At 44.3% G+C, this 25,199-nt stretch overlaps 1 protein-coding gene across 2 annotated transcripts in view; it reads right to left on the bottom strand.

The window, feature by feature from the left end:
• GNA13 (guanine nucleotide binding protein (G protein), alpha 13) overlaps nt 1-19,266 on the bottom strand; it is a 51,154-nt gene extending 31,888 nt beyond the window's left edge. The window contains exons 1-3 of one of the 2 annotated variants that reach the window (XM_006833602.1): nt 19,050-19,233; nt 18,951-18,974; nt 16,344-16,570 (exon numbers count right to left, since the gene is read on the bottom strand). In XM_006833602.1, the coding sequence (XP_006833665.1) occupies nt 16,344-16,570; nt 18,951-18,974; nt 19,050-19,233 (435 nt within the window). Of the gene's footprint in view, nt 1-16,343; nt 16,571-18,950 lie in introns of both variants that reach the window. The other variant, XM_006833601.1, reaches the window with a different exon arrangement.
• Between the last annotated feature and the right edge of the window lie 5,933 nt (nt 19,267-25,199).

Below are 25,199 nucleotides of genomic sequence, written 5' to 3'. Positions count from 1 at the left end.
AGGGGCAAGCAGCCTCATCTGTCTCCTGAGGTAGCAGAGCAACTGGTAGGTTTGAACTGTCAACCTTGCAGTTACTAACCCAGTGTCTAGCACACAGTGCCACCAGGACTCCTTAAGATATACAATGCAGCTTAGTAATCCTCCTCCTACAAAAATCACAAAAGGGTTCTTATGAAAATAAAAGACTTCATCCTGGAGGAACTGGGAAAAAGTTTTAGTCGTACGTCTAATAAGCACTGACAGGTTCCTATGAATCGTACACACGGCTGTTGTTTAGTGCTATTGAGTTGGTTCTGACACAGTGACCCTGTATAAGGTTGCCAAGGAGTGGCTGGTGGGTTTGAACCGCCGATCTTGAAGTTTAACAGGTGCATGCTTATCCTATAACACCACACTTGTACTCCACTGTAGACACACATGCTATTTATTTTTATTATATCGTAAAGTACCAATCACTCTGAAAATCCCTTTTAAAACTGACAGCCCTTTCTTTAAAATAACTCAGGTCTCTTTACCTTTCCTGCAAACACAACTGTGAATGCGGTGGAGCATACAGTAGGCAAAATGATAAAACTTCTTACATATTATCAAACAGCATAAGGCAACGAGTAGCTGATCTGGGGGCTCAGGATCAGAGTATCAGGGGACACCATGGTCAACTAGCATCACATAGTCCACAAAGACAATCTAGTGGTGAGGAGCATCTGGGATCTTACAAGTTCACGAGTGGTCATTTAAGGGGCAGCTAGTGGTCTCTCCATGTGCAGAAGAAGAGTGATGAGAACTGAAGAGGCTTGAAATCAATTAATCCCTCACTCTAATGGAACATACGAACATCAGTCTCCACAGCTATGGGACTAGAGAATTAGATGGGGCCCGGCTACCACTCGCACCTGCTCTGAAAGGGATCACCTTAGAAATGTCCTGGATCAAGCTGGCATAACATGTTGAACAAAACTCAAAATTCTTAGAAAAACAAAACAAAACAAAAAACAAAAAAACCAGGCTTACTGGCCAGAAAGAGACTAGAGGAACATGAGACTGTGGGCCCTCAACCACCCTTCAGTCTGGAAAGGAACCCACTCTTGTGGTCCAACTTCCAGCCAAGAAGTAGAGAGATACACAGGGGGGACAACAACACAAGCAAGGTATGCTCATTATGAAAAATGTAACAATCAACCATTCCAAATCAGAGCGGCAACATGGACAGGGTAAGAAGGGGTGGGAAGGTGGGTGGTCTGGAAATAGGAGCCCCAGGGAAGAAGCGGGCTGGATGACTGTTGTTCCATGGAGGGGATTGCAATCACGGAGATGAAACGAAGTTCAATGTAAAAACTATGATCTTGTCTGGAAATTCACTCAATTCACAATAAAAAGGTAGAAAATAATAATAATAAAAATAATACAGGTCTCAGAGTGGAGGTCAGTTTTAAAAAATAGTCCTCAAAAACTTAAGCAAAAATTGCAACTGTGAGAAAGGCATTTAATACAACAGGGATGGGCTAGCTCTGACAGATATATGACGCTGCCCACACAGCAATATGGGAAGGGGATCCCCCATTGATTCTGTATGTTACTTAATAACCTTCTGTTCATGCACTAAGACACAGGAAGAACTTTCCACTTATATGTTCCCGGCCATTTCTGAAAGAATGTCTCGCTAGTCCTCTGAGAAAATCACCTCCTCCAGGAAATGCTTATGTTGCAACATGACATGAACAGGATACAAAACTGTACAGAAAGTACAGAAAACTTGATCTCGAACATTCAACATTAGGTTCAAATACCCAAAGGAAAGAAAGCAACATGTCAACAAAGACGTCTCGGGTGGCAGTGGAATGGCTACTGGAAGACTCTTCTACAGTGAACACACACATTATAAAACAGAAACCTTTTTCAAGAGCCAGCTTGGATTCTGGGGCCTATATATTTCATCTCCCTACTTTAGAGTTTTCACAGAATGACACCATCACTAAAAAGCCTGGAATCTTTTGAGTCTTGAAAAGTTATCTGAAGGTTTCTGAAAGGACCAAAGCACACACACAAGGGAAATTTAGAAAATTCCTGGAAAAATCCCATTATTTTTTTATTCCATTTTTTCCCACAAACATTTTGAAGCTCCCCTGTACAAACCCAACAGTATGTAAAGAAATACTGAGTTCTGACAGGACCACGAGGACCTTTCCATAGTAATTTTTTTTTTTTACTTCTCCAAAAGAAAATAATCTTAACTGTTTAAAAATAAACCAGCAAAAAAAAATAATAAACCAGCAAACAAAGCAGTTTTCCAGCCCAGAACAAACTTCCTCAGAGCAGTTTCAATTCCTTGTCTATCTACGTGGAGGAAGACTTCATGATAGCCACACATCCTTGTGAGTGCACACAGATAGCTCTGTTCTGTGAAGGTGGGTCACCGCCACAGAGCTGGACAGCCCCATGCAGTAAATATTACTCAACAGCTGATTTAAGGGAGAGACAGCTCAGTGGTCATTCACCGTCCCACACTTTCTTGCCAGCAGAGAAGTTCCACAGAGCTTACAAGTACTCACTCATGAGCCCCCCCTGCCCACCGCCGATCAATCTCTGTCGTTGTTAAGTACCGTGGAGTCGGTTCCGACTCATAGTGACCCTGCAGCACCGGGTTTCCGAGGCTGCGAATCTATGGGAGCAGAAAGTCTCATCTTTCCCCCGCAGAGTGGCTGGTAGTTTCAAACTGCCAACCTTGACGTTATCAGCCCAATTCGGAACCACTGTGCTACCTTGCTGATCAATCATGGCAGACAGTAAATGCTCTAAGTACTGGGGAACGAACGTCTGGCCTGCCTTTAGGGGAAGCCGGAAAGGATGGCAGCAACAATGGCATAGAGGCTTTGCAATCTCGGCTCTAGCACCAAAGTGAACTGTGACCCGGACCCCTTCCTTAACCTCCATGGACCTATGCTTTATCTACAAAATGAAGTGAAGACCTGGATTGCTCTCTTGGTTCCTTTCTAGATCAGTCAACAGGGATTCTGCAAAATCCTGGTAGAAAAGCTACAAATGCAATTGATACTGTAGCATTTATCGTGTCTGCAATCGCGGCTCACTTGTCTGCCCCCTCCCCTGCCCTGGATGGAGAGCCCCCATAAGGAAGTAAGCCAGGGAGTCTCTACAGACTAGCCCAGGCCCAGAATACAGTATGGGGACAGGCAGTCAATGCACGACTACTGGGTATAACCGATCGAGTTACTGCTCTTGTAAAGGTAGAAATGATCCAAAGAACAAAAATCAAGTACCAGAAAATGCTTCCATGTTTACCTGGTCTTTAACAGATTCACAGGATTATTAGTGAATCCTTCTGAGAGTGTGATTCAAAGAAAGTGGTAAAGAGAAACATCATGCCCTCTTGAACTTTAAAAACCATAACCTACTAAGCCAGGTGGTGGAAAGTACTGCAAACGGGCTGTGGGAACGGTTGGCTTGATTTCAGGTGGATCGTCTGCACTTCCTCACCTCTCTTGCCTCGTCAAGCCCTGCCAGGCCAACTTTCCCCTCACACGTCACCTGCCACATCAGCAACAGCCTCCCTGTTGCCAAGCATCAATGGCACGTCGGTCGTCACCTGACTGGACGTCTCAGTAGCACGGGATATCACTGACCACGGTGTTCTCCTGGTTTCCATGACACAAGCCGGAACTTCTGCTATTGGGCCACTTCTCACATCTTCTCCTCTGCACATTCTCAGAAGGCCGGGTACTTCCTCAACACCACGTGACCTCTTGTATGCCTTCTCCTCTGGTAACCGTGTACATTCTACAGATTTTAAACGTCACCTCTAAATTTCTACTTCTAGTTCAAAACTCGGTTCTGGATTCCAGACCATCAAACCACCTACTTGATCTCTCCACCTTTGCATTGCTCAGAGATCTCACCCTAATAAGCCCAACATAGAGTCTTCTTCTTCACCCTTCACCCTCAATTCTTCCTCCCATTATCTTTTCTAGGCATAAACATCCATCCACCTAGTTGGAGTCCAGGTATGGCACTGTAGGATAAGCACTGTACTGCTAACCACAAGGTCAAGTGGTTCAAACACACCAGCTGCTCCTTGGAAACCCTAAAAAGGGTCAATATAAGTCAGAACTGATGCCATGGAACAACAACAGTCAAGTTATTAGATCCAAAAACCCAAGTCATTCATAACACAGACCTCTCTCTTCCTTGTCCCCTCAGCAACCTATCAGCCTTCCACTGACTTCCCCTACAAAGCAACCCAGGGCTTGCTTGTCCTCCTCCTCTTTCAAACTGTGCTCTTTTATTTCTCATATCTGAGAATAAGAAAGTACAGATCAACTTCATGAAACTGGATGCTCTTAAAATAATGCACTTAATACTTGCATAAAGAAGAAAACATACTGATTATGTAGAAGTAGCAGATGGATAGATAGCCTTATTTAAAAATGTATTTCTAAAGAATAAAACCTTTTAACCATATAAAGGGTTTTCTTCTTCAAAAGAATGATATCTTACGTCAAGGTCAAATGTACAAGATACTATAGAACAAGTGGGAACTTTGGTTCTCTTACTAAAATTGTTAACTCCAACCTTTTTAAAAGGGATTGGAACATTTGATCACAACATTACTTTCAAAAGTGAAGAAAAATTAATCAAGCTTAACTTTCCTTGCCCTAGTCTAGAGTTAAAATATATGTAATTCATATGGTAATAGTTTAAAGTTCTGACCATGTTTGAAGCTGTAGCTAATTAAAAAGAAACAAACAAAAAAGGCAGTTCTATTGCAAATGTGGCAAGTTAGTAAGAGTGTTAAAAATAGCAAACAATTTGCATTGCACTAATTTTCTTAACTGAATTGCCATAACTCATATTTCTCGTTTAAAATTTCAACTAGGATAAATAACATTTGGTGCTGTGAGAATCTATAGCATTCAATTATTTAGGTTTAAATTCTCAAAAAAACAACAACTCAATAACTGACTGTAGAGAGAGCGCACCTTATATATGAATAAAGAAGTGTGTTCTCCTGGGGAAGGGCCAGGCGAGAAATCACCTGGGAGTCAACAGCTCAGAAAAGCGGCTGCGGTGCTCACTGCTAACTGCTCCCCTGAGGTTTTCCTTCAGTCAGTCTCAGTGAGTGGACACTAGTACACTGCGGCCAAAATGAAAATACCAAGTTACGGCAGTCTCTAGCATATCTACGGAGGGACTAAATCCTATTTAATGAACAAAGAAATTTTAAAAAAGCTACCCAGAGAAAACAGAACAGTAACTAGGCTGCTGAAAAGAAAAGGGAAAGTCCCCCCAATTACACCTGCCTTTCATTACCCCACTGCCTTTGAGACAAGTCCTAACTCACAGAGTCTAGAGGATCTGCCCCACAAGGCTGCCATGGCTGTAGATCCTTATGGAAACACACTACTCCCGTTGGTCTTCATCGGAAGTTGGTGGGCTTGAACTGCCAATGTTTTGGTTTGCAGCTGAGCGCTTAGCCACTGTGCCACCAGGGTTCACGTTAACCTCTCCAGAAGGGTCAAAAGATAAATGTTCTTCTTAACAGGTTACAGGACTGAAAGATAGCTTTACCTGTTTTGTTTTGTTCTCTTGGTAGGGGTGGTGGTGGTGGTGGTGAACTGTTGTCGAGTCGGTTCCAACCCACAGTGACCCTGTATAGGGTGTCCAAGGAGCAGCAGGTGGGGGGTAGGAAGGGTGTAATAAGAGCCCTAGTGGTGCTGCAGGATAAGCACTGGACTGCTAACCACAAAGCAGGCAGCTCAAACCCACTAACTGCTCCACAGCAGATAGATGAGGCTTCCTGCTCCCCTAAAGATTTACAGCCTGGGAAACCCTATACAGGATTGCTACGGACTGGAATCAACTAGATGGTAGTGAAGAAGCTCTGGCAGCGTAGTGGTTACGAGTTGGGCTGCTAACCTCAAGGTCAGCAGTTCAAAACTACCAGCTGTTCTGCGGGAGAATGACGAGGCTTTCTGCTCCTGTAAAGATTTACAGCCTCGGAAACCCTATGCAGGGTGGCTATGGGTTAGAACCGACTCCATGGCACATAACCAACCAACCAATCAACCAGATGGTAGTAGGTTTGTGGGGTATATAGAATAGAGGTTTGTTGGCAATCATATTCTTCAACACCAAAACCAATAAAATGCCTTTCTACCATTTTCAGGGTATGGTGAACATATCAGACGTTGGTTTGTTTTGCTGTATGAGAAAAAGCAACACTGTTAGTTGGTTTTTACACAAAATGCTCAGAAGTTCTCTTATGATCTCAAAAAGCAAGATAAAACCTTTAAAAAAACATTTACGACCAGAAGGGCCTTTCTACCTCAGGAAGTGAGTCCTCACACCCCTGACAGACAGAGAAGAGTCTGTGTATTCACACAGCAGAGCCACGGGAGGGAAGCAGAAGGCAGGCGCATGCAGTACGTAGGTAAGGGGGGGTGGCAGGGTGTCCCGCACCAGCCTCTAGCAGAATAAGAATGTAGCTAATTCTGCCGACACAGCCCCTCTTACGTTGAGGTTTCAGACACACCTTCTCCAAAAGATCAAATACGTCTGCCCATAAACCTCACAGTGAAAAATGGGAACAGTCAAAACGAGCTAGTTTCTCCACACAGCTATTTGTTGTTGTTGTTGTTGTTAAGTGCCGTCGAGTCGGTTTCGACCCATAGCGACCCTGAATAGGGTTTCCGAGGCTGTAAATCTTTACAGGAGCAGATCGCCTCATCTTTCTCCCGCGGAGCAGCTGGTAGTTTCGAACTGCTGCCCTTCCGGTTCCCAGCCCGATTCGTAACCACTACGCTACCAGAGCTCCTTCCACACAGCTATACAACACTTTATTTTTCAGAGGACTTTCAGTATTGTTATTGCACGATTCTTTAAATTGTTCACGATTTCTTAGTCACTTACAAATATATACACGAACTGGCCATAAAGATTCTGACCCACCATTCAGAAAGCGTTTCTGTTTGTTAAAAATGAAAATATAAGCAAAGGATATTCAGACATGGCGTCACCAGTGACTGTTAAGAAGTAAACAGGTTTTTTTTGTTTGGTTTGGTTTTAAAGTTGATCCACTGCTCAAGGAGATATGTAAGGCATTCAGTCAATATAATCAAAAGTAAAATAAAATGAGCTAATCTGAATCAGCATGATGATTTAGTAAGAAAAGCTCACATAAAAGCAGCACAGAGTGGTTTTCCCATGGACACTGGTCTGGCATGCGCACAGTATTTGATGGTCCAGTTCAGGGAAGTCTGAATAAACCACAGCTTACAAGTGCTCGCTTTTTACAAAGCTAGTCATCATTTGGGTATCTATGGCACACTGGCTCTATGAATGACTAAGGTCAATGCCACTGTAAGGTTGGCAAAGGACCAGGCAGTGCTTTGTTCTGTTGTGCATACAGCTGCTGTGCGTTGGTACCGACTCGGTGGCACCTGACAACAACAACAAGGTTAATACACGGAGCGCTGTGCTAACAGCGTTACATGGACTGTTACAGAATCATCACAACTGGTCAGAGCAGGTCCTGTGATCCCCCCATCTTAGAGAGAACCCCAGAGGCTGTGAGTCTCGTCCAAGCTCACATGTCAGTGCTACCCACCACAGGGGTTCTGGCTGGCCGTCTTGAACCACCTTCTCTTGCGTCACAGCAGAAAAACCACATCAAGATTCTTAAGATCATCCCATTGTTTTATAATGTGTAAAACTGGTCAATAAACTTGAACAAGCTTTTTTGCCCTAATTTGCTGAAGAAAACTCATATCTAGCACAAGCCAAAGCACATGGGTCTTACTGTTGTTGTGATGTGCCGCTGAGGCACTTCCAACTCATAGTGACCCTGTAGTTTCCAAGGAGCAGCTGGAGGGTTTGAACTATCAACCTTGTGATTAGCAGTTCAGTGCGGACACTACAGCGCCACACCAGGACTCCTTGGTCTTACTACTTTGTCCAAAATAGAGGACAGTAATTTTATTAAAGAATTTGCCTTCACTGTAGACTAGGTAGAAAGAAGTCACCCACTACAATGATTTAAAAACTCTCTTTGGTTTCTTTTGCCAAAAGGAGTCCGATGAAATTGGGACGGTAACGATAAATCACGACCAAAACAGTAAGACTGGTAACTATGGCCAAGTCCACTACAGCCCAGTTTTCAAAATACAACTACTTTCTGGATCCCTATCAGCCTATTCAAACACTGCTCTGCTGATGTGGATGGAAGAGCCCTGGTGGTGCAGTGGTTAAGCACTTGCCTGTGAACCCATCAGGCTCTCTGCAAAGGAAAGCTCCGGCAGTCTGCCCTCCTACACATTCCCATAAAGGACACTACAGGGCCCCTCAACTCTATCCCACAGTGCTGCCATGGCCTGGAATCGGCTCCACAGGAAGTTTGGTATGATTTTTGGAATACAGATATAACACGGTCCTTTGAAAAACAGCATCTTGTAAAAATGATACATCCATAGATACCGACAAAGGTGACTTATATTATATAGCTGGAAAAATAAAACCCTTTCAAGCAAAAAAACCAACCAACCAGACCATGGCTAATTTCCAGAAATGAACACTTTAAAAACCGAAAAAGGTGAGTTTCTTTCTGGAGCAGTTATTTGGGATAGAGTGCAACCTGGGGAGCTCAGCAGTACAATGAAAACTGACAGACACATGAGAGCCATTAAAAAGAAATTCATTAAAAGCACGGGAAGAAAGGTGTTCTGAGAACCCCTTTCCAAATAGCTCATTTTCAAAGGACATTTCCTAGCTAAATGTGAATATGCCTCTTTCAAAGACGCGCTCACTAAAGCTGTTGCTCACAGAGGATGAAGAGTCACATTGGCTGACGGAACATCAGGTGAAGGTCACTATTTAGGTAGCTGTCCAGGAGGTGAGGGCTCGAATGGGGCCTTTACCATGACAGGTGGGGGAGGGGAGTGCTATTCAGTCAAGTCCTATTCAGAGCAGCCCCCATACAACAGAAGGGAAGACTGCCTATTCCTGGGCCATCCTCACACGAACAGAGGTTCGAAAGAATCGTACCACTCTCAGAACTGTACTAAATGTACACTTACTTATAATGTACTAAATGTACAACTAATGTGCAATGACTTATAACTATAATCTAAGTAAGAAAGAAACAGTACAAAGGTATTATGAAAGTTAAAAATGTTAAAAACAAGAACTATATAAATATTTAAAGGAGCTCTGGTAGCGTAGTGGTTACGAATCGGGCTGTGAACCTTAAGGTCAGTGGTTCGAAACTACCAGCCGCTCCGCGGGAGAAAGATGAGGCTTTCTACTCTCGTAAGGATTTACACCCTCGGAAACCCTGTACAGGGTCGCTATGGGTCGGCTCCGACTCGAAGGCACTTAACAACAACAACAACATAAATGAGGTGCCTTCAAAAAGTTCATGGAAAAATGGAATGAAAAGAAATGGAATTTTCCCACAACGCTGTGAAATCCCCTTGTATTAAAATCTTACACATACTTAAACTAATGTGCTAGCAGTTTACAAGGGGCAGTATTAATTGTGTTTGTGTGGTCAGAAGAGACTGGACATGAAAGGAGAGACGAATGCCCCACAGATAACATTCTTGAGAACGTGCAAAAAACGGCTTCATGGGCAGAGGCGCCAGAAGAAAGCTCCAGGGTCTCTTCTACTATCAACACTAGCTCTGTGATCTGAATTGAAGCATCTCACTGAAGTTCTCTGCATTGCAGGTTTTTAGGCTGTGAAATGGGGACAATCTCACAGGACCTTGCTTGTCTCACAGGTTTTTGTTTGAATATGATAATATAGGAGACAGAACTTTGAAAAGTACATAGCAATTTCATAAAACAGAAGGTATTAAGTGAAGACCTGCTTATCGACACTGTGAATGAACTTTCTGGACAAAGAAACGGGCACTTGTTTGGGGCTAAGACGACTGGAATTCTGCCCAGTTGAGAAAGAATACAAACTAACAATCCAGGGAATCCTTTTAGCCACCGGCTTTTGAGTTTATACATCTTCTTCCTGAGTCAGGCCAACCCCAGGAGTTCTGAAACAAACATCTAATGTTCCTAACAAAGCTGTTTCCTTGACCCATCTCTTAGCGATTTCTATGTTGTGCACATTGTTGGGGCAGCGTCAATTCCTGCGCCACTAGCCTGGTTCCTCAAGAAAAGGTACCACAGAGGACAGCCCAGAGCTCAGATCTGCCCCCAGCCAGTCAAGTTTCCACTCTCTACCCCAATACACATGCAAATGTCAATAAAACACAACACACCAACCTCACAATGTATCAAAACCATAAACACAGGCCAACATATCCCCTTTTAAAAAAAAAATGTAAACAGAACTATAATTCTAGGTTCCCAAGGTTTGGAGAAAAAACAATGCTACTTTGACCTCTGATCAAATTTACCAAGAGGAAAGTCTACGTATGTTGTTGTTGTTAGGGCCAGCAAGCTGGTTCTGACTCATAGTGACCCTTACAGGGTTTCCAAGGAGCAACTGGTGGACTTGAACTGCCAACCTTGTGGTTAGCAGTCCAATGCTTATCCTACAGCGCCATAGCAGGACTCCTTACCTAAATTTTAAAGTCTCTGTTACATATGGGAGTCCTGGTGTGGCGCTCTAGGATAGATAAGCACTGGACCACAAAGTCAAGGTTCTAACCTACCAGTCACTCCTCAGAAACGCTATGCAGAGTCAGAGTTGGAACAGACTTGACGACACTTAACAACGTCATAAATCATCTAATGGCACTTAACAACAACAAAATGTCATACAGGAGGAGACCTGGTGGCTGCTAACCAAAAGGTCAGCAGTTCACACCCACCAGCTACTCCATGAGAGAGAATGTAGCCGCCTGCTTCCATCAAAACATACACCCTTGGCACGCGGTGGGCAGTTCTACTCTGTTCTATACGATGGTTATGAATCCAAATCCACTGGATGGTGATGAGGCTTCGGTTGGAAAGGTTGAACAAGTTCACCTCCACCCTAGAATCAGTAGACAACTCAAGATCAAAGCCCTTATACGATTTCATTCAAAGACAATACTAACTCCTTCTCCAACAGAAACAGGAGACTAGTTTACAAATGACTGTAATAACTGATTCAGCACATTAGTGCTCAAGAATAAATGCCTCTCATTCCACCCTAGCTCAATAAATGCTGTCATACTGAAAAAGATGTATTGTAGGCAGAACGGGTCACTGTTTTACTTTGCTGGGACTTCGTTATACAGATTGAGAAAAGAATCTCCCTTCTTAATGAATAAACCACTCCATCAGCTTTGATGAGCTCTAACTCCCATCAGGTATAAACCGTACACCACTGGAGTGACAAACTTAAATCTAATGAAAGGAACCGTGATATAACTAAGAGAAGAGTTTGGGTTTCCGGACTGGCAAAGACAGACTGGTCCACACAAAGTTGCACTAGTGCTGAAACATCAGACTGTTGGTAAAGCTAGGAACTGTGGGGTGTCCCTCCCAGAGCCCCACGACTTGCCTGTCCTGTATGTCACTAGCTCTATCAATTCTGCTTACACGTCTGATAAGTAACTGCACATTCACATTCAAAACACAATTCCTTGGCCGAGACTCAGAGTATGTTGTTTGTTAGTTTTACTGTATTTCTCCAATTATATCGCTTTCCAGTCAACCCATGACCCCCATATCTCTTTAGTCATTTAAGTTACCAAATCCTCTAAGTGACACACAAGAGGTTTCTCTAAACAGACTACCCATTATTGCAGTGGCATGCCACCCTAAATGTGTACCCAAAGCAAAATGTGGCAAATATAGAATCCAGTATTAAAAGAAACCACTTCTTAAGGTATCTCCTCCTCACTGATGTGGACTATAACAAAGAAACTTCAAGTATAACCGGAACATCAATCTTAGGCTTCCCTTTTTCTACTAGGCTATTTAGAACTAACCAGAAAAGGAAACATTTGCCTTTGGGAACCAGGCAAAAACAACTTTCACGTTTTGTACCCGAAGGTATTACCAACAGGAGTGGTCTGCTAAAATCCTAACATGGGATGCCAATCACTTGCCCCTTATCTCAAGGATTGATTAAAGGGCAGTCATTCATACAATACTAATCAGGGAGATTTATAAAACCATCAGCACTCATTTCTGTATTTTCATTTCATTAATAAATTTAGTAATCAAACATTAACTGAAAGAAGAAGGCCAATTGTAGTGATTTTATCTGCCAACAACTCCCATGTTTTCCCTGATGTTTAATTGTTCTATCCATGACTCAAGAACGTGCTTTCTTAGACAAAAGAAAAAAGAAAACTTACGGTTATCTAATACGAGGACTTCCATCTTCTAGTTTGCAAATTAGCAAAACGAGACAGAAATACTTCCCAGAAGAAACAGAATACAAATTTTTTTTTGTCTAAAAGAAGCTTACAACTCAGGATCAAGAACAGAGGAGAGAATGAGAAAAAAATCAGGAACACCAACTTAACACCTCACTGCCACTGTGACTACGCTCCCCAGTGACCTCCTTTCTTCCTAGGGCTGCCCAGAGCAGACAGCCACATTCCACCACCACCACACCCTCCCCGCTCCCCCACCCCCAGGAGGAGCTGATAGGTTTTTGAACTGTGGACCTTGCAGTTAGCAGTACAGTGCTTAGCCCACAGTGCCACTAGAGCTCTGCAGGCATACCAAAGGAGCTTCGAATTTAGTGGGAGAGTCCGACACAAATGTAAACAAGTCTCCCCCTCAGCAGCTCATGATGAGGGATAGAATACAAACACACTATCGAGGACACAGGGCACCCAGAAACCAAACCACCCGGGGAGGTTTGTTAAAAAGATAGATAGATCACTGGGCCCCATTCCAGTTCCTAAATCAGAGTCTCTGATGATGAGGCCTGCACATCTGCTTTGTCAAAAAAAATTTTTTTAAGCTTATTTTTAACAAACACCCCAGGTGAATGTGATGCAAGAGGTCTCAGGACCACGTTTAGTCAAAATTTTATTACCACTGTTCGAAGCACGACAGGATAATAAGTACTGACCTGCTAAGCACAAGGATGGTGCTTCAACCTACCAGTTGCTCCTCGTAAAACCTTATACAGAGGGTTGTTAAGAGTTAGAATTGATGCAAAGACACTTAATAACAACAAAATGAAAGGTTAAGACTTCAATGAACAGACATAGTTATGACATATCTTGGCAGAAAGAGTAACTACAAAACAACATGGGCATGTGGGATGAAGCGGTGTGCTCAGGACCCCATGAAACACAGTGGTGGGGAGGCTAAAAGCTGAATGCTGTACTGGAAGCAATGAAGAATGAACAAAGCTTTCTGAGCCAACTCAGGCTGAGAGGTACAGAGACGGTCACATGCAGGCGACCAGGACTTGGAAACGTGTGGTCTGTAGACAAGCAGAAGGGGCTGAAGATGACTTTCAGAGACACTTGAAATAAGCCAAATATCTTCCCAAAGCCCAACACGATACCACGCACCACAGAGCACCCAAAAGAAGTAAAAAAATTATTAATCAACACACAAATTGAATACCTACCAGATGTACCAGGGATTGTGGATACACACAGGGGAAAATAAATCCCTGTCTTCCCAGAGCTTAAACTCAACATCGTACTCTGTCCCTTTTTCTTGTGTCTCTGAAGAAAAAGTATTGCTGGAATCTGTCCCTTAAAAGCCTTGGGGACTTTTTGCTCCTAACGCTTAAGCTCAAGTCAAGAGCATGTGGGTCCTCATCCTGAGTGGTTTTACCTTTTTGCTCTGAATGAGAAAGCGGCATCTACAGGCGCTTTGTGAGCACTGTGAAGTGACCGTCTTGATAGGAGACCGTAAGGTGAATATCAAAATTCAAGAACTATCAGTGAAACTCAACTCCAATTAAACGGACTTCGGGCACTGATGGAATTTGCCCAGAGAACTACTTTGTAGGATGCGGTTGCTCCTTTATTCATTCGATCAATATGTACACTTATACAGTGACCTGTAAAGACGACCTGAGAAAACGTATAGTGGAAAGTGTGGTTTGTTGAGAAAATAAACAAAGATGAGTAAGTAGTACTTAGAAGTGAGGGGGATGGGCAGGAAGAAGGAAAGGAAGATGAGGAGGACTTTGTGGAGTAACTTGTAAAAGCAAGACTGCTGAAAAGAAAACTGACCAAAGGTCAGAAACAGGAACTCAACGGAAGTCACCTACCAAGTTAAATGAATAATTTCCAATATATAATGCTGCCAGCTGCTCAACTTTAAGTAATGTAAGATAATCCCTGTCTTCCACGAGAAGAGACAAGAGTAATACTATAATCAAGTGCATAAATGAATAATAAATTAAAGAAAATAAAAATTATGGTGTCTCTTTTAAAAAAAAGAAAAAAGTGAGCATGTACACCTTTCTAGAACTTTTAATACCCAAGACTGCTTAAGTACAAATTGTAACAGTGCATCTAGATCATTTTGTAACCACACCCAAAAATGTGGATCACTTTAATGCCGGTGACTTCATCAAAAAACTCTCCTAGCAATTTTGCTTTCAACTGTCGCTTTATTTTGATGGCATACAGTAAAACATTTAGGATCTGAACTACCTCCAAATTGCGTATGAGTGTAGATTGCTATCATTGCTGGAATCTTTCCGGTCTTTGGTAAGTAAAACCGGGAATACAATCACAGCATTCACAATTAAATTTAAAAACACTTGATTAAAAACCTATTTGATTATTATTTTTGTTATCTCTAACCTACATCTAATTCTTTTCCAGACTTTCTTCAGTGCTGTGTAATGGCTACACAGGGTTTATGGGTAGTCTTGTTCAAGGCAAAGTGAGAGAAATAAATGCTAAACAAATTATTCTAATTTTCTAAGAGGGTACATGTTTTGCAACATGCTTAAGAAAGAAAGAAAAAAAGGTAACCTGCCAATATTTAAAAAGCACAAAGTACATTTACTGATAATTATTATTACAAATTTTAATCTCTCTCCATATACCAAAATAACCTCTATCACAAACTGAGTACCTCTGAAAACTATATAGCACATCTGAACAACTAGTTTCAGTTACTGAACTCTTAAGCTAAGAACTTTCTAGAAGAATTAATATTGTCATTATAATTAGGAAAACACTGCTTTTGAAAAAACTAAAATTCCAAGAAAGTACTTAGGAGAATCTTTACTTTCAAAAAGAAAAAGTGACTAATTCAATAGCTTCACACAATCTGTGGTGTTTCCCTGAATTTTACATCTGGCTGAGTGAAAAGCTTAGTTAGCTGTGTACAGGAAGTCCCTAGAGGTTAGGAAGTTGGTTCCTGAGTCGAATTTGTAGGTAAGCTCAAATTTGTAAGTAAGGTCGGCAGCTTGAACTCACCAGTCCCTCGACAGGAGAAAGGTATAGCAGGTCTGCTTCCATGAAAATTTAGTCTGGAGACTCTATGGGGAGTTCTACTGTGTCTCATGGGGCTGCAATGCGCTGGAATTGACTCAAAGGTAGAGAACTTGGTTTCCTGCAAGAAGCTCAAAAGCCTTTTCCTGTGCAGCAAGTGAAGGCGATGGTGATGAAGACTCGGTTGCAAGTAGCGATTGGATCAGTGCAGTGTTTCAAAGTGAGGGCAGATTTACAGAACATTACAAGGGCATGTGGAGTCCTGGTGTGGTGCTGTGGGTTTATCACTAAGACCACAAGGTCAGTTTAAACTGCAAGGTCAGTGGTTCAAGTTCACCAGCTGCTCCTCAGAAACCCTAAACATGATCGCCATGGGTTGGAAGCTAACAACAACAACAAAGGGCTAACAAAAACAAACACAGAATCCTGGTGTGGCGCTGTGGGTTAATGCGCTGGACTACCAGGTGAGTTTGAACTGCAAGGCCAGCGGTTCACCCATCATCATTCCTCAGAAACCCTATACAGGATTCCTATGAGTCGGAACCTACTTGACAAGTGAGTTATAAGTAGTCAGGGGTTCCTAGGAACTTACAGCACATTGTTGGTATGTGCTGTTGAGTTGGTTCTGACTCACAGCAACCCTGTACAGGGTTTCCAAAGCTCTAAATCTTTTTGAGAGCAGAAAGCCTCATTTTTCTCCTGAGGAGCAGTTGGTGGGCTCGAACTGCTGACCTTGTGGTTATCCACCTAATGTTTATCCTACAGAGCCGCTGGGCTCCCAACTAGTAACTCAGGGACTTACTGCATAGCAATCCAAATTTTGAGGCCAGAATTCTGGATACATTATATTGTGGAAGTCACTTAAAAAAAAAAAAGAGGGTAGGTACTAAAATCAAGCATTGCTAAATGTTACTAAAATACAGTCATAACATTTTTAAAGAGCAAATCTCTTACCAACTGAAATTCTCGACGCCGGTCATAGGCGTTCTGTATACCACTATCGGCCCATAACGCTCTGATAGCAGGAAGGTATTGTAAAAACACCCGTGTTTCCACCATTCCCTGGGCCGCCATGGGTGACCGGGTATCAAACGCCATCATCTTGTCTCCACTGAGTTGGTTTGAAGTATCTCCCCAAGGAATATGAAGCTTCTCTCGAGCATCTACCAGCACCCTCATACCTTATTTAAAAAAAAAAAAAGGAAAAAACATGGGGAGGAGTCATTAGATATTCTCGTCTTAAGTTTGATTCCTTATACAATTCTACTATTATTACTCTCTCAGACATCGTCACTACTCCAGGCCCAACTCCAAAAATGGAGACCAACATCGCAACAACAACCAGGAACTTCTCAAAACTTAAAAAAAGCTGTTGTTCACTCATAAGAAGAAGAGTCTTGAAGAGCAAATACAAGTACTATTAACACACTTGCTCTTTCTCAAGGATTTAAACACTTTGTTATTTATAAAATTGCGTTAAGGTAAAAAATGGTCACGAGAGAGTCAAAACCACAGAAGGAAAAAGAAACTATACTGCACAGCCGAACGAGGTGCAGGCTCTGAAGGAAAAGGGCTTCAGGGAGAAGTGCCTGAGTCTGTTCAAAAGTCTCATTGCTATCAAGTGCCAAAAACCAGCACTGCCATTCTCTGCATTCAGTCTGTTCCCTCAGCACCCTGCCAAGCCCAACACAGAGGCGTCTAGGAACACATTAAAACCCCAAAAACTTCTCCCAGATCAAACTAAAAATCTCAAGATGGTCTGAGTTGAACTGGCAGAAGATGGAATAGTCACTTCCACTGGCAGTTTAGTTCAAACCCAGTATTTCTATCACTAAACTGTCACCATCGAAACAGTCACACGCCTATTAGAAGTCGCTTGTTTGGATCAATGAAAAATTGTTTTTGGATCAAGACAACACACACACACACACAACAAACAAGTACTGTCCAATGACTATCTTAGAATCAATGCTCAAAACAGGTCACATTTAAGAGTCCTGGTGTGGTGCTGTGGACTAATGCGTCAGACTGTAAAGTCATTTGAACTGCAAGGTCAGTGGTTCAAGCTCACCAGCTGCTCCTTGGAAACCCTATACAGGGTTGCTATGGGTTGGAATCAACTCGACAGCATTTAACAACATACATTAAGAAGCAGTTGTTTACCTGGACCATAATCAATTAAAATGCTGACTCTATTCATCAACATAATTCCCGTAAGTTCAGCTGCAGAAGGATACAAAGGTACCTTTAATTAAGGACTGGCAGAGTCCATGGCCTTGAAAGTGACCTTAATCAGGTTTTATGCTAACCATTAAGGCAGAATAAATACATTTGTTTTTCACAGCAAACTGCAAAGGTACTAGGGTTAATTTAAGAGCTCAATGTAGGCTTGAGTTCCAGGCCTAGCCTTCGGTCTTGCTCCTAACTCACACTGTCTTCCTCTCTGAGCCATTTTCCTCCACCAAACCCTGGGGGGAGGGGGAAGGAGAGGGGAAAGTGACATGAAAGAGTTACTTAAGTACTTCCTGAACCAAAATCCCACTTTAAAAAAAAGTCTGAAAAGATCTGAAATCGGCAGCTAACTCCTAGATAACCGCTATTCAGATGAACGAGAATCCTCATGCCTCTGAAACATTATCTAGTGAAAAAATTTTGATACTGCGATAAACGAAAGCTCATTATCAGTCAAATTACAAAATAAAATCCATCGTCTCTAGTTCTTCAAACTGCAGAAATCAAAGTTTAATTTTTTAATCACAAACATAAAATACTGTCGTACTGAAGCGGAGCCTGGGATCTAACGCTATGTAGATTCAGACTCAACCACACAGAACCTGCATATCACCAGTGCAATTAAAGGGTGGTACACCCCACATCCCCCCACCCCGTATCTAGCCAACTGGAGAGCTGAGCATGCTGCACACAGATCACAGGGAAACACCTCCGGGTGCCTGACAACTACAAGGCGGAGAAAACCCACGGATGCTCGTTTTTGAAAGCAACTGTAAAGGGTCTACTCCTTCCTGGTACCTGCAAGAGTGAAACTGATACCCTCAAGTTTCACGTCCTTTCCCCAAAGAATCCCAGACACTGTCACCCTTCGCCCTTGACGAGTCCAAGGAAAAGTTTCCTTATTGCCGATGGTTCCAGAACTCCCTAGGTCGGGAGGCACAGGGAGTGGAGTGTACCTCACGCGACTCGGGTCACCCCCCACCCCCACCCCAAGCCGACAGCACTGAGGCGGGGAAGGGGGTACCGGGTAGGGTCTGCGGTTGGCTCTCGGTGTCTCCAGCTTCGTCGGGAAGGAGGAAGGCGAGAGAGGCCACCACGCACCCCGAGACACCCGGCTCTCCGAACTTCCCTCTCTAAGGGGCCCAGGCTGGCGATCGGTGGGGGTGGGGTGTGGTCGTGACCCCCACGGGGGCAACATGGGGAAAGGGGGCGCCCCCGGCCGGTGCCTACCCTGGAGGCTCGGACGCACCCCCCTTCCCGCCCGGCCGGCGGGGTCTCGCGCGAGGGCGGTGCCCGGCCCCCTGTCCCCCACCCGACGCCCCCCGGCACCTTTGATCACGTTGCTGTAGATGGTGGGACGGAACTCTTCGCGCGCGCGCTGGTCAAAGTCCTGCCCGTGGATGATCCGCATCTGCTTCAGGAAGGTGGACTTGCCGCTCTCGCCCGCGCCCAACAACAGGATCTTCACGAGCCGCTTCACGTAGGTCTTCTCCCGGGACAGGCATTTGTCGATCTCCTTGGACTTGCGCTGCTGCTCGGCCTCGCCGCTCGTCAGCACGCAGCCGGGGAAGCACACGGACAGCACGGACCGCGACGGCAGGAAGTCCGCCATCTTGCCGCCGCCGCCGCCTCGGCGGGCCCCTCCGGCTCCCTCCACCTCCTCCGCGGGTGGCGGGCGGCTCGGGCTCAGCGGGTCGAGGGCGGGGAGCGCTGCGGCGGCCCGAGCGCGCCCGGGGAGGGAGGGAACGAGCAAACTGACTCGCAGGGCGAGCCGGCCAGGGCGGGCCGCGAGAGCCGGGGAGGGAGGGAAAGAGGGCGGGCCCGGGAGGGGCGGTGGCCCCGGCCGCGTGTGCGCGCGCACGCACGCGGCGCCCTCGATGCCAGTCCCAAGCCGGCGAATCACGCGCTCGCTCGCTCGCTCGGTCGCTCGCGTGCCCGCGCCCGGAGGCCTAAGGTTTGCGGTCACGTGGTCAGTGCGAAGCTGGTCGCCGGCAGAGCTGGACTTTCTGTTTCATTTTCATGGATTGCGCTTATTTCTGGGCAAAAGGGTTGCTCCCTGAAGTCCAAGTAGCGAGCAGCGGAAGCCAGACACTTCCATATGGGATCCCTTCTCTCCCCAGCCGCTTTCCCCGCCCTTTCCCCCGGGTTCGTTGTCCGCCGCCCGCTGTCACAGTTCCCGCGCCTTATTTCGAAGCCGAAAGTCATTCAAACGGCCAGAGAGAGCCTGAAAAGTTTTCGGTGCATTTTCTTACGATGGCATCCTTGACTTATGATAAACAGAGATCATCACTCTCTTTTCAGCTCATGTTGATGTTCTCAGAGCCCTGCACGTTTCATTTGAAATGTGCAGTGAGGGCTCTATCACCACCTCCCAAATGTGGGTTCCCGCTTGAACTGCGTAATGCCAGCAGGACTGCTCGGCAGAGCTCAAACCAGGGCACGGTGGCGGCACAGGGTGAGGTCATGGTGAAAATCAACCCTCCCCCCCCACACACACACCCAGCGGACACTGATGAAACACACCCTTCCCTTCAAGGAAGCGATAAGCAAACGCACCGAGGACAAGAGCAGGCACATTGCATGTTTCCTGCTGGAAAGCAGAGGATGTGACCAGCCAAGGGACTTTTCTGCCCTAACAGAGTCAGAGCTGCCTTGGGGTCAGCTGGGTTGGCAAGGAGACTTATGTAGCAAGGACCCTAAGGACCCTGGAATCCTATGTCTTCATTTTTAGCTTTTAGTTTCCATTGAAAGTGGCCATTTTAATCTGTTGTGGGCAGTGCCACCTAATACTCATTGGCGTGGGCTCCTGTCGGTTGGAAACGTCCCATGTGTTAGGGAGCTAGAGCAAGAAGTCAGCACTTGGAGATGCTCACTTTGTTGTTGTGGTTAAGTACCGTAGCTCATAAGCAGGTTTAAATGTAAAAATCAGTGCTAATCAGTTACTGTTAGGAGTTGGGTTAATGACTGAGCAGTCTCATGACTCTAAGTGAGCTGTAGTAAACAATGCCTGTAGATGGGTTATCTCTGCGCAGCCAAGCCCAAGGTAGACAATCCACAATATACAAACTAGGATGGACTCACTCACTATCTGAGGGCTGATAGAGTCTCTGGGTGATGCGCTCAGACAAAACATATGGTCAAACTCTACCCAAAGGGAGGCTCACTTTCTAGTCTCAAAAGGCTCCACTGGCCCCAAGCATGGCCCCTACATGGACCCCAGGTGCTTGTCTGAAACTCTGCTGCAAAGACAGGAGGAGGAAAGCCTGTTCTTAAGTAGTTAACATCTTTTTTTTTCTTCACCCCTTCCAAAAGTGTGTGCTACATAATGGAGAAGTAAGGATGCCTAGAAGGCAGGAGGATATTCCTGCCCAGCCAGTTCATGTTGTGACTTGCAGAGCAGCAGAGAATGCTGTGAAAAGCCCTGCCTATAACCTTGTCATGGAACAAACCTGCCTCTGATTGAGCCTGGCTGCACTAATCACTATTGCTGGAAAAGAGACCTCTTGGAGCCCAAGCCTGGGGTTCAGCTTCAGCTATCCAGCTATCTGTAACTGACCAAGGATCCAGATGCCTTGTAAATTGTGAAAATAAAAAAAATGAGCTAGGGGTTTGATGGGCCCTTTAAAAGTTCAGCATAGAATTATTGTATGATGTAGAACTTCTATTCCTGACTATACTGCCAAAGATTTGAAAACAGCTGTTCAAACAAAATCTTGTACATGAATGTAAATAACAGTACTGTTCACAGTAACCAAAAGGTAGAAACATCTCAAATCCTCATGAACTAAAAGAATGGAGAAACAAAATGTGGTAATATACATACTGTTGTTAGTTACCTTCGAGTTGATTCGGACTCATGGTAACCCCATGTGTGCAGACTAGAATTACACTTCATAAGGTTTTCATGGTGGTGATCTTTCAAAAGCAGATCAGCAGCACTCTCTTCCGAGGCACCTCTGGGTGGCCTACAACCACCAACCTTTCTGTTCATAGTTCAGGTTGCACCACCTAGGGGCATATAATGGAATGTTACTCAACGATAAACAGAAATGAAGTACTGGCACAAGCTACAGCATAGATGAACTTTGAAAACATACTAACTGAAAAAGCTAAACACAGCAAGCCACATGTTGAATGTTCCCACTTACATGAAATATCCAATCTATAGAAAACGGAAGTAGCCTAGTAGTTGCCAGAGAATGGAGGTGGGGTGGGTAGGTGGGAGAAGAAGGATTGGGATCGACTATTGCCATCTTAGAACTGATTTCAACTCAGCAACCCTATATGTGGTAGCTCTGTAGGATAAGCACTGGACCTTGAACCATAAGGTTGATGGTTTGAGCCCACCAGCTGCACCATGGGTAAAAGATGAGGCTTTCTGCTCTAGCAAAGATTTATAACCTCGGAAACCCTAAACAAACAGTGTGACTGTTCTGACTCAATGACACTTAACAACAGCAATTCTAAGACGGAATAAAATTGCTCCATAGGGGGTTTTTTACAGCCTCACTTCTGGAGAAGGATGACTCCATCACTTAAGTGCCTCTGACTCACAGCAAGCCGATAAGTGTTTCTGAGGAGCAGCTGGTAGGCTTGAACCACTAACCTTGTGGTTTGCAGTCAGTCCAATGCTGATCCTACAGCGCCACACCAGGAGTCTGTTAAGATTACAGCCTTGGAAACCCTATGGGGCCGTTCTCCTCTGTCCTCTCAGCTCACTGTGAGTCAGAATTGACTCAACGGTAGTGGTGGTTTTGTGCCATGGAGTTGGTTCTGACTCATAATGGCAGTGGGTTTAGAACTGCCGGAAGGACAAATGCATCTGATTTGGCAGAAGTACAGCCAGAATGCTTCTTAAAAATGAGGCTAGAGAGACGTCCTCTCAAGTACTTTGGACATCAGGAGGAATAAATTCCTGCAGAAAGACAGCATGCTTGGTAAAGTAGGAGGTCAATAAGGAAAAGAGATGGCCCCTCCACAAGACAGGTTGACACAGTGGCTGCAACGTTGGGGATGGGTTGAAGCATCACAGCTGTGAGGATGGTGTAGGACTTGGCAGTGTTGAATTCTTCTGTACATAGAATTGCTGTGAGTCTGGAGAACACCTAACAATGCCAGCATACTTCCAAAAGACCCAGATGTTAACTGACTAGAAATATCTGTACTGTTGCCAGCCAGTCGATTCATATGCAAAGCAGGATTCAGCTGCACAGTGGAGGTATGATAAAATGACTGCAGTAGGGATCAGTTGCAATGCGCTTTTCTTTCTGGAAACTCCAGCGGCAGAATCTTTTAGATAATGAAAGGTGTAACTGAAAACGTACCAGCACATTTCCAAATGACTTTTCTTCTTTTATGTGATTACTTTGTTGTTGTTGTTGTTGTTGTTGTTATATGCTGTCGAGTCGGTTTGACTCATAGCAACCTTTCATAGGGTTTCCGACAAACCCTTTCCAACAATATTGCAGACTCTTGACGCATATTTGTAAGCCTTCTATTGGAAACAGAGGAAAAAAAAAAAAAAGGGGGTGGGTGGGTGGGTAGGCTCCTTACCTTGCTGTTGGAATCCTGGTGTAGTGCTGTGGGCTAATGCGCTGGACTACAAAGTTGGTTTGAACCACAAGGGAGGCGGTTCAAGCTCATCAACTGCTACTTGGGAACCCTATACAGGGTTGTTATGGGTCAGAACTGATTCAATGACACTTAACAACAACAACCTTGTTATTGTTAAGTGTTATTGAGTTGATTCTGACTCGTAGCAAGCCTGTCTACTATTTCCAAGGAGCGACTGGTGAGTTTGAACTGCTGGTTGGCAGTCCAGTGCTTACCCTACAGTGCCACACCACGACTCCTTACCTTATACTGTCGATTTATTTCAATATTTAAAAGTGGTATTCCAACCCACTGCCACCAAGTTGATTCTGACTCATAGTGTGGTTCTGTGGCGCTATGAGTTAAGCAATGGGCTGCTAACTATAAGGTCGGCGGTTCAAACCCACCAGCTGTTCCTCAGGAGAAAGGTGATGTTATCTGCTCCCATAAAGATTTATAGTCTCAGAAACCTAGGGTCTCTGTACTTTGGAATCAGCTTGATGTCAGGGGATGTAAGATTTCCAAAGCTATTGTCGTTACAAAAACAGATCACCACGTCTTTCTCTTTCAGAGCAGCTGGTGGGTTCAAACCACTAATTCTTTAGGTTAGTAGGTGAGTGGCTTCAGCGCCACTTCAGCGCCACAACGGCTCTAAGCTTATTTACCAGACTTTCTGCCAAATAACTTTGGGCTGTTTACAAAAAAATCAGGATTATCCACAAAGGACAAAAATTGGTCACTGTCAGATATGTTCAGAAGAACGTGCCGGAGGCTCTAGGATCAATTCCAAAAGAGCTACAGAAAAAAAGAAAACATATTAAAAGGATGGGAAATATCATTTAAATAAGTGTTTTGCCTGCCAAGGTGTCTACTGGGGCTGGAACAACACCCATTCAGATATGTTTATTTAAAACAGAGTCACATTACTTGATGGTTAAACCTTGTGTTAATTTTCTAATAAGGATGTTGACACATCCAGCATTCTTATTACACAACTATCCTCGGTTGGTTTCATTATTAGCATAACATAGGTGGATTCTAAACCTTTCTGACTGTGAAACCCGTGAGGACTTCTCATCCCTTCCTTTTCCTACTAGAAAAATTCCTTAGCCTTCCAAGACCTCAAATACTTAAACACCCCTAAGCATTTTGACCTGTTTTATCTCATTCTTTGCTCACAAGAGACCTATGCAGAACAGGGAGTGTAAACCTCACTCCCATTTGACACAAGAGGGAGCTGGGAGGAGAAAAGTTGAAGACACTCACTCACAGCCGCACCCTGGCCAGTAGCAGATTGAGCCAAGCCTAGGACCCCATCCAGTGCTCTTTCTGTAAGCCAGAATGATCAGTGCTTAGCTGTACATGTGCTGCAAATAGATCCATGAGCGTGTTAGAGCAACAAAGGCAAAGTTCTGAAAAGTTCTTAGACACACACACCTTGAGGGAGTGAGTTGCTGGACCTGGAGGCTCAGGATCATAGTCTTAGGGGGACACCAATGCCAACTGGTAAAATAATGCGCACAAAGACAATATTCTTCTACATCCTACTTGGGTCAATAGTGACCAGGATCTTAAAAGCTTGTGAGTGGTCAGCTAAGTTGCAATTATTAGTCTCTCTCTGTCTGTAGGAAAGAATGAAGAATACAAAGATGTCTAGAAACAATTAGTCCAATGGCCTAACAGACCATGTGAATATCAGTCTCCACAACCCTGAGACCAGAAGAATAAGATGGTGCCCAGCTGCCACTACCAACTACTAGGAGAGGAATCACATTAGAAAGTCGTAGATTTGTTGTTGTTAAGTGCCAATGAGATAAGTCGATTCCCACCCATAGCGACCCTGTATAGGGTTTCCAAGGAGCAGCTGGTGAGCTTGAACCACCAACCTTGCAGTTCAAACGACTTTGCAGTCTGACGCATTAGCCCATAGCACCACACCAGGACTCCATAAAGTTCTGGATAGGGTGGAAGAAAAATGGGGGACAA

Source organism: Chrysochloris asiatica, unplaced genomic scaffold, assembly GCF_000296735.1.
Source record: "Chrysochloris asiatica unplaced genomic scaffold, ChrAsi1.0 scaffold00007, whole genome shotgun sequence".
NCBI lineage: Eukaryota > Metazoa > Chordata > Mammalia > Afrosoricida > Chrysochloridae > Chrysochloris > Chrysochloris asiatica.
This window is presented reverse-complemented; position numbering and strand designations above follow the sequence as displayed.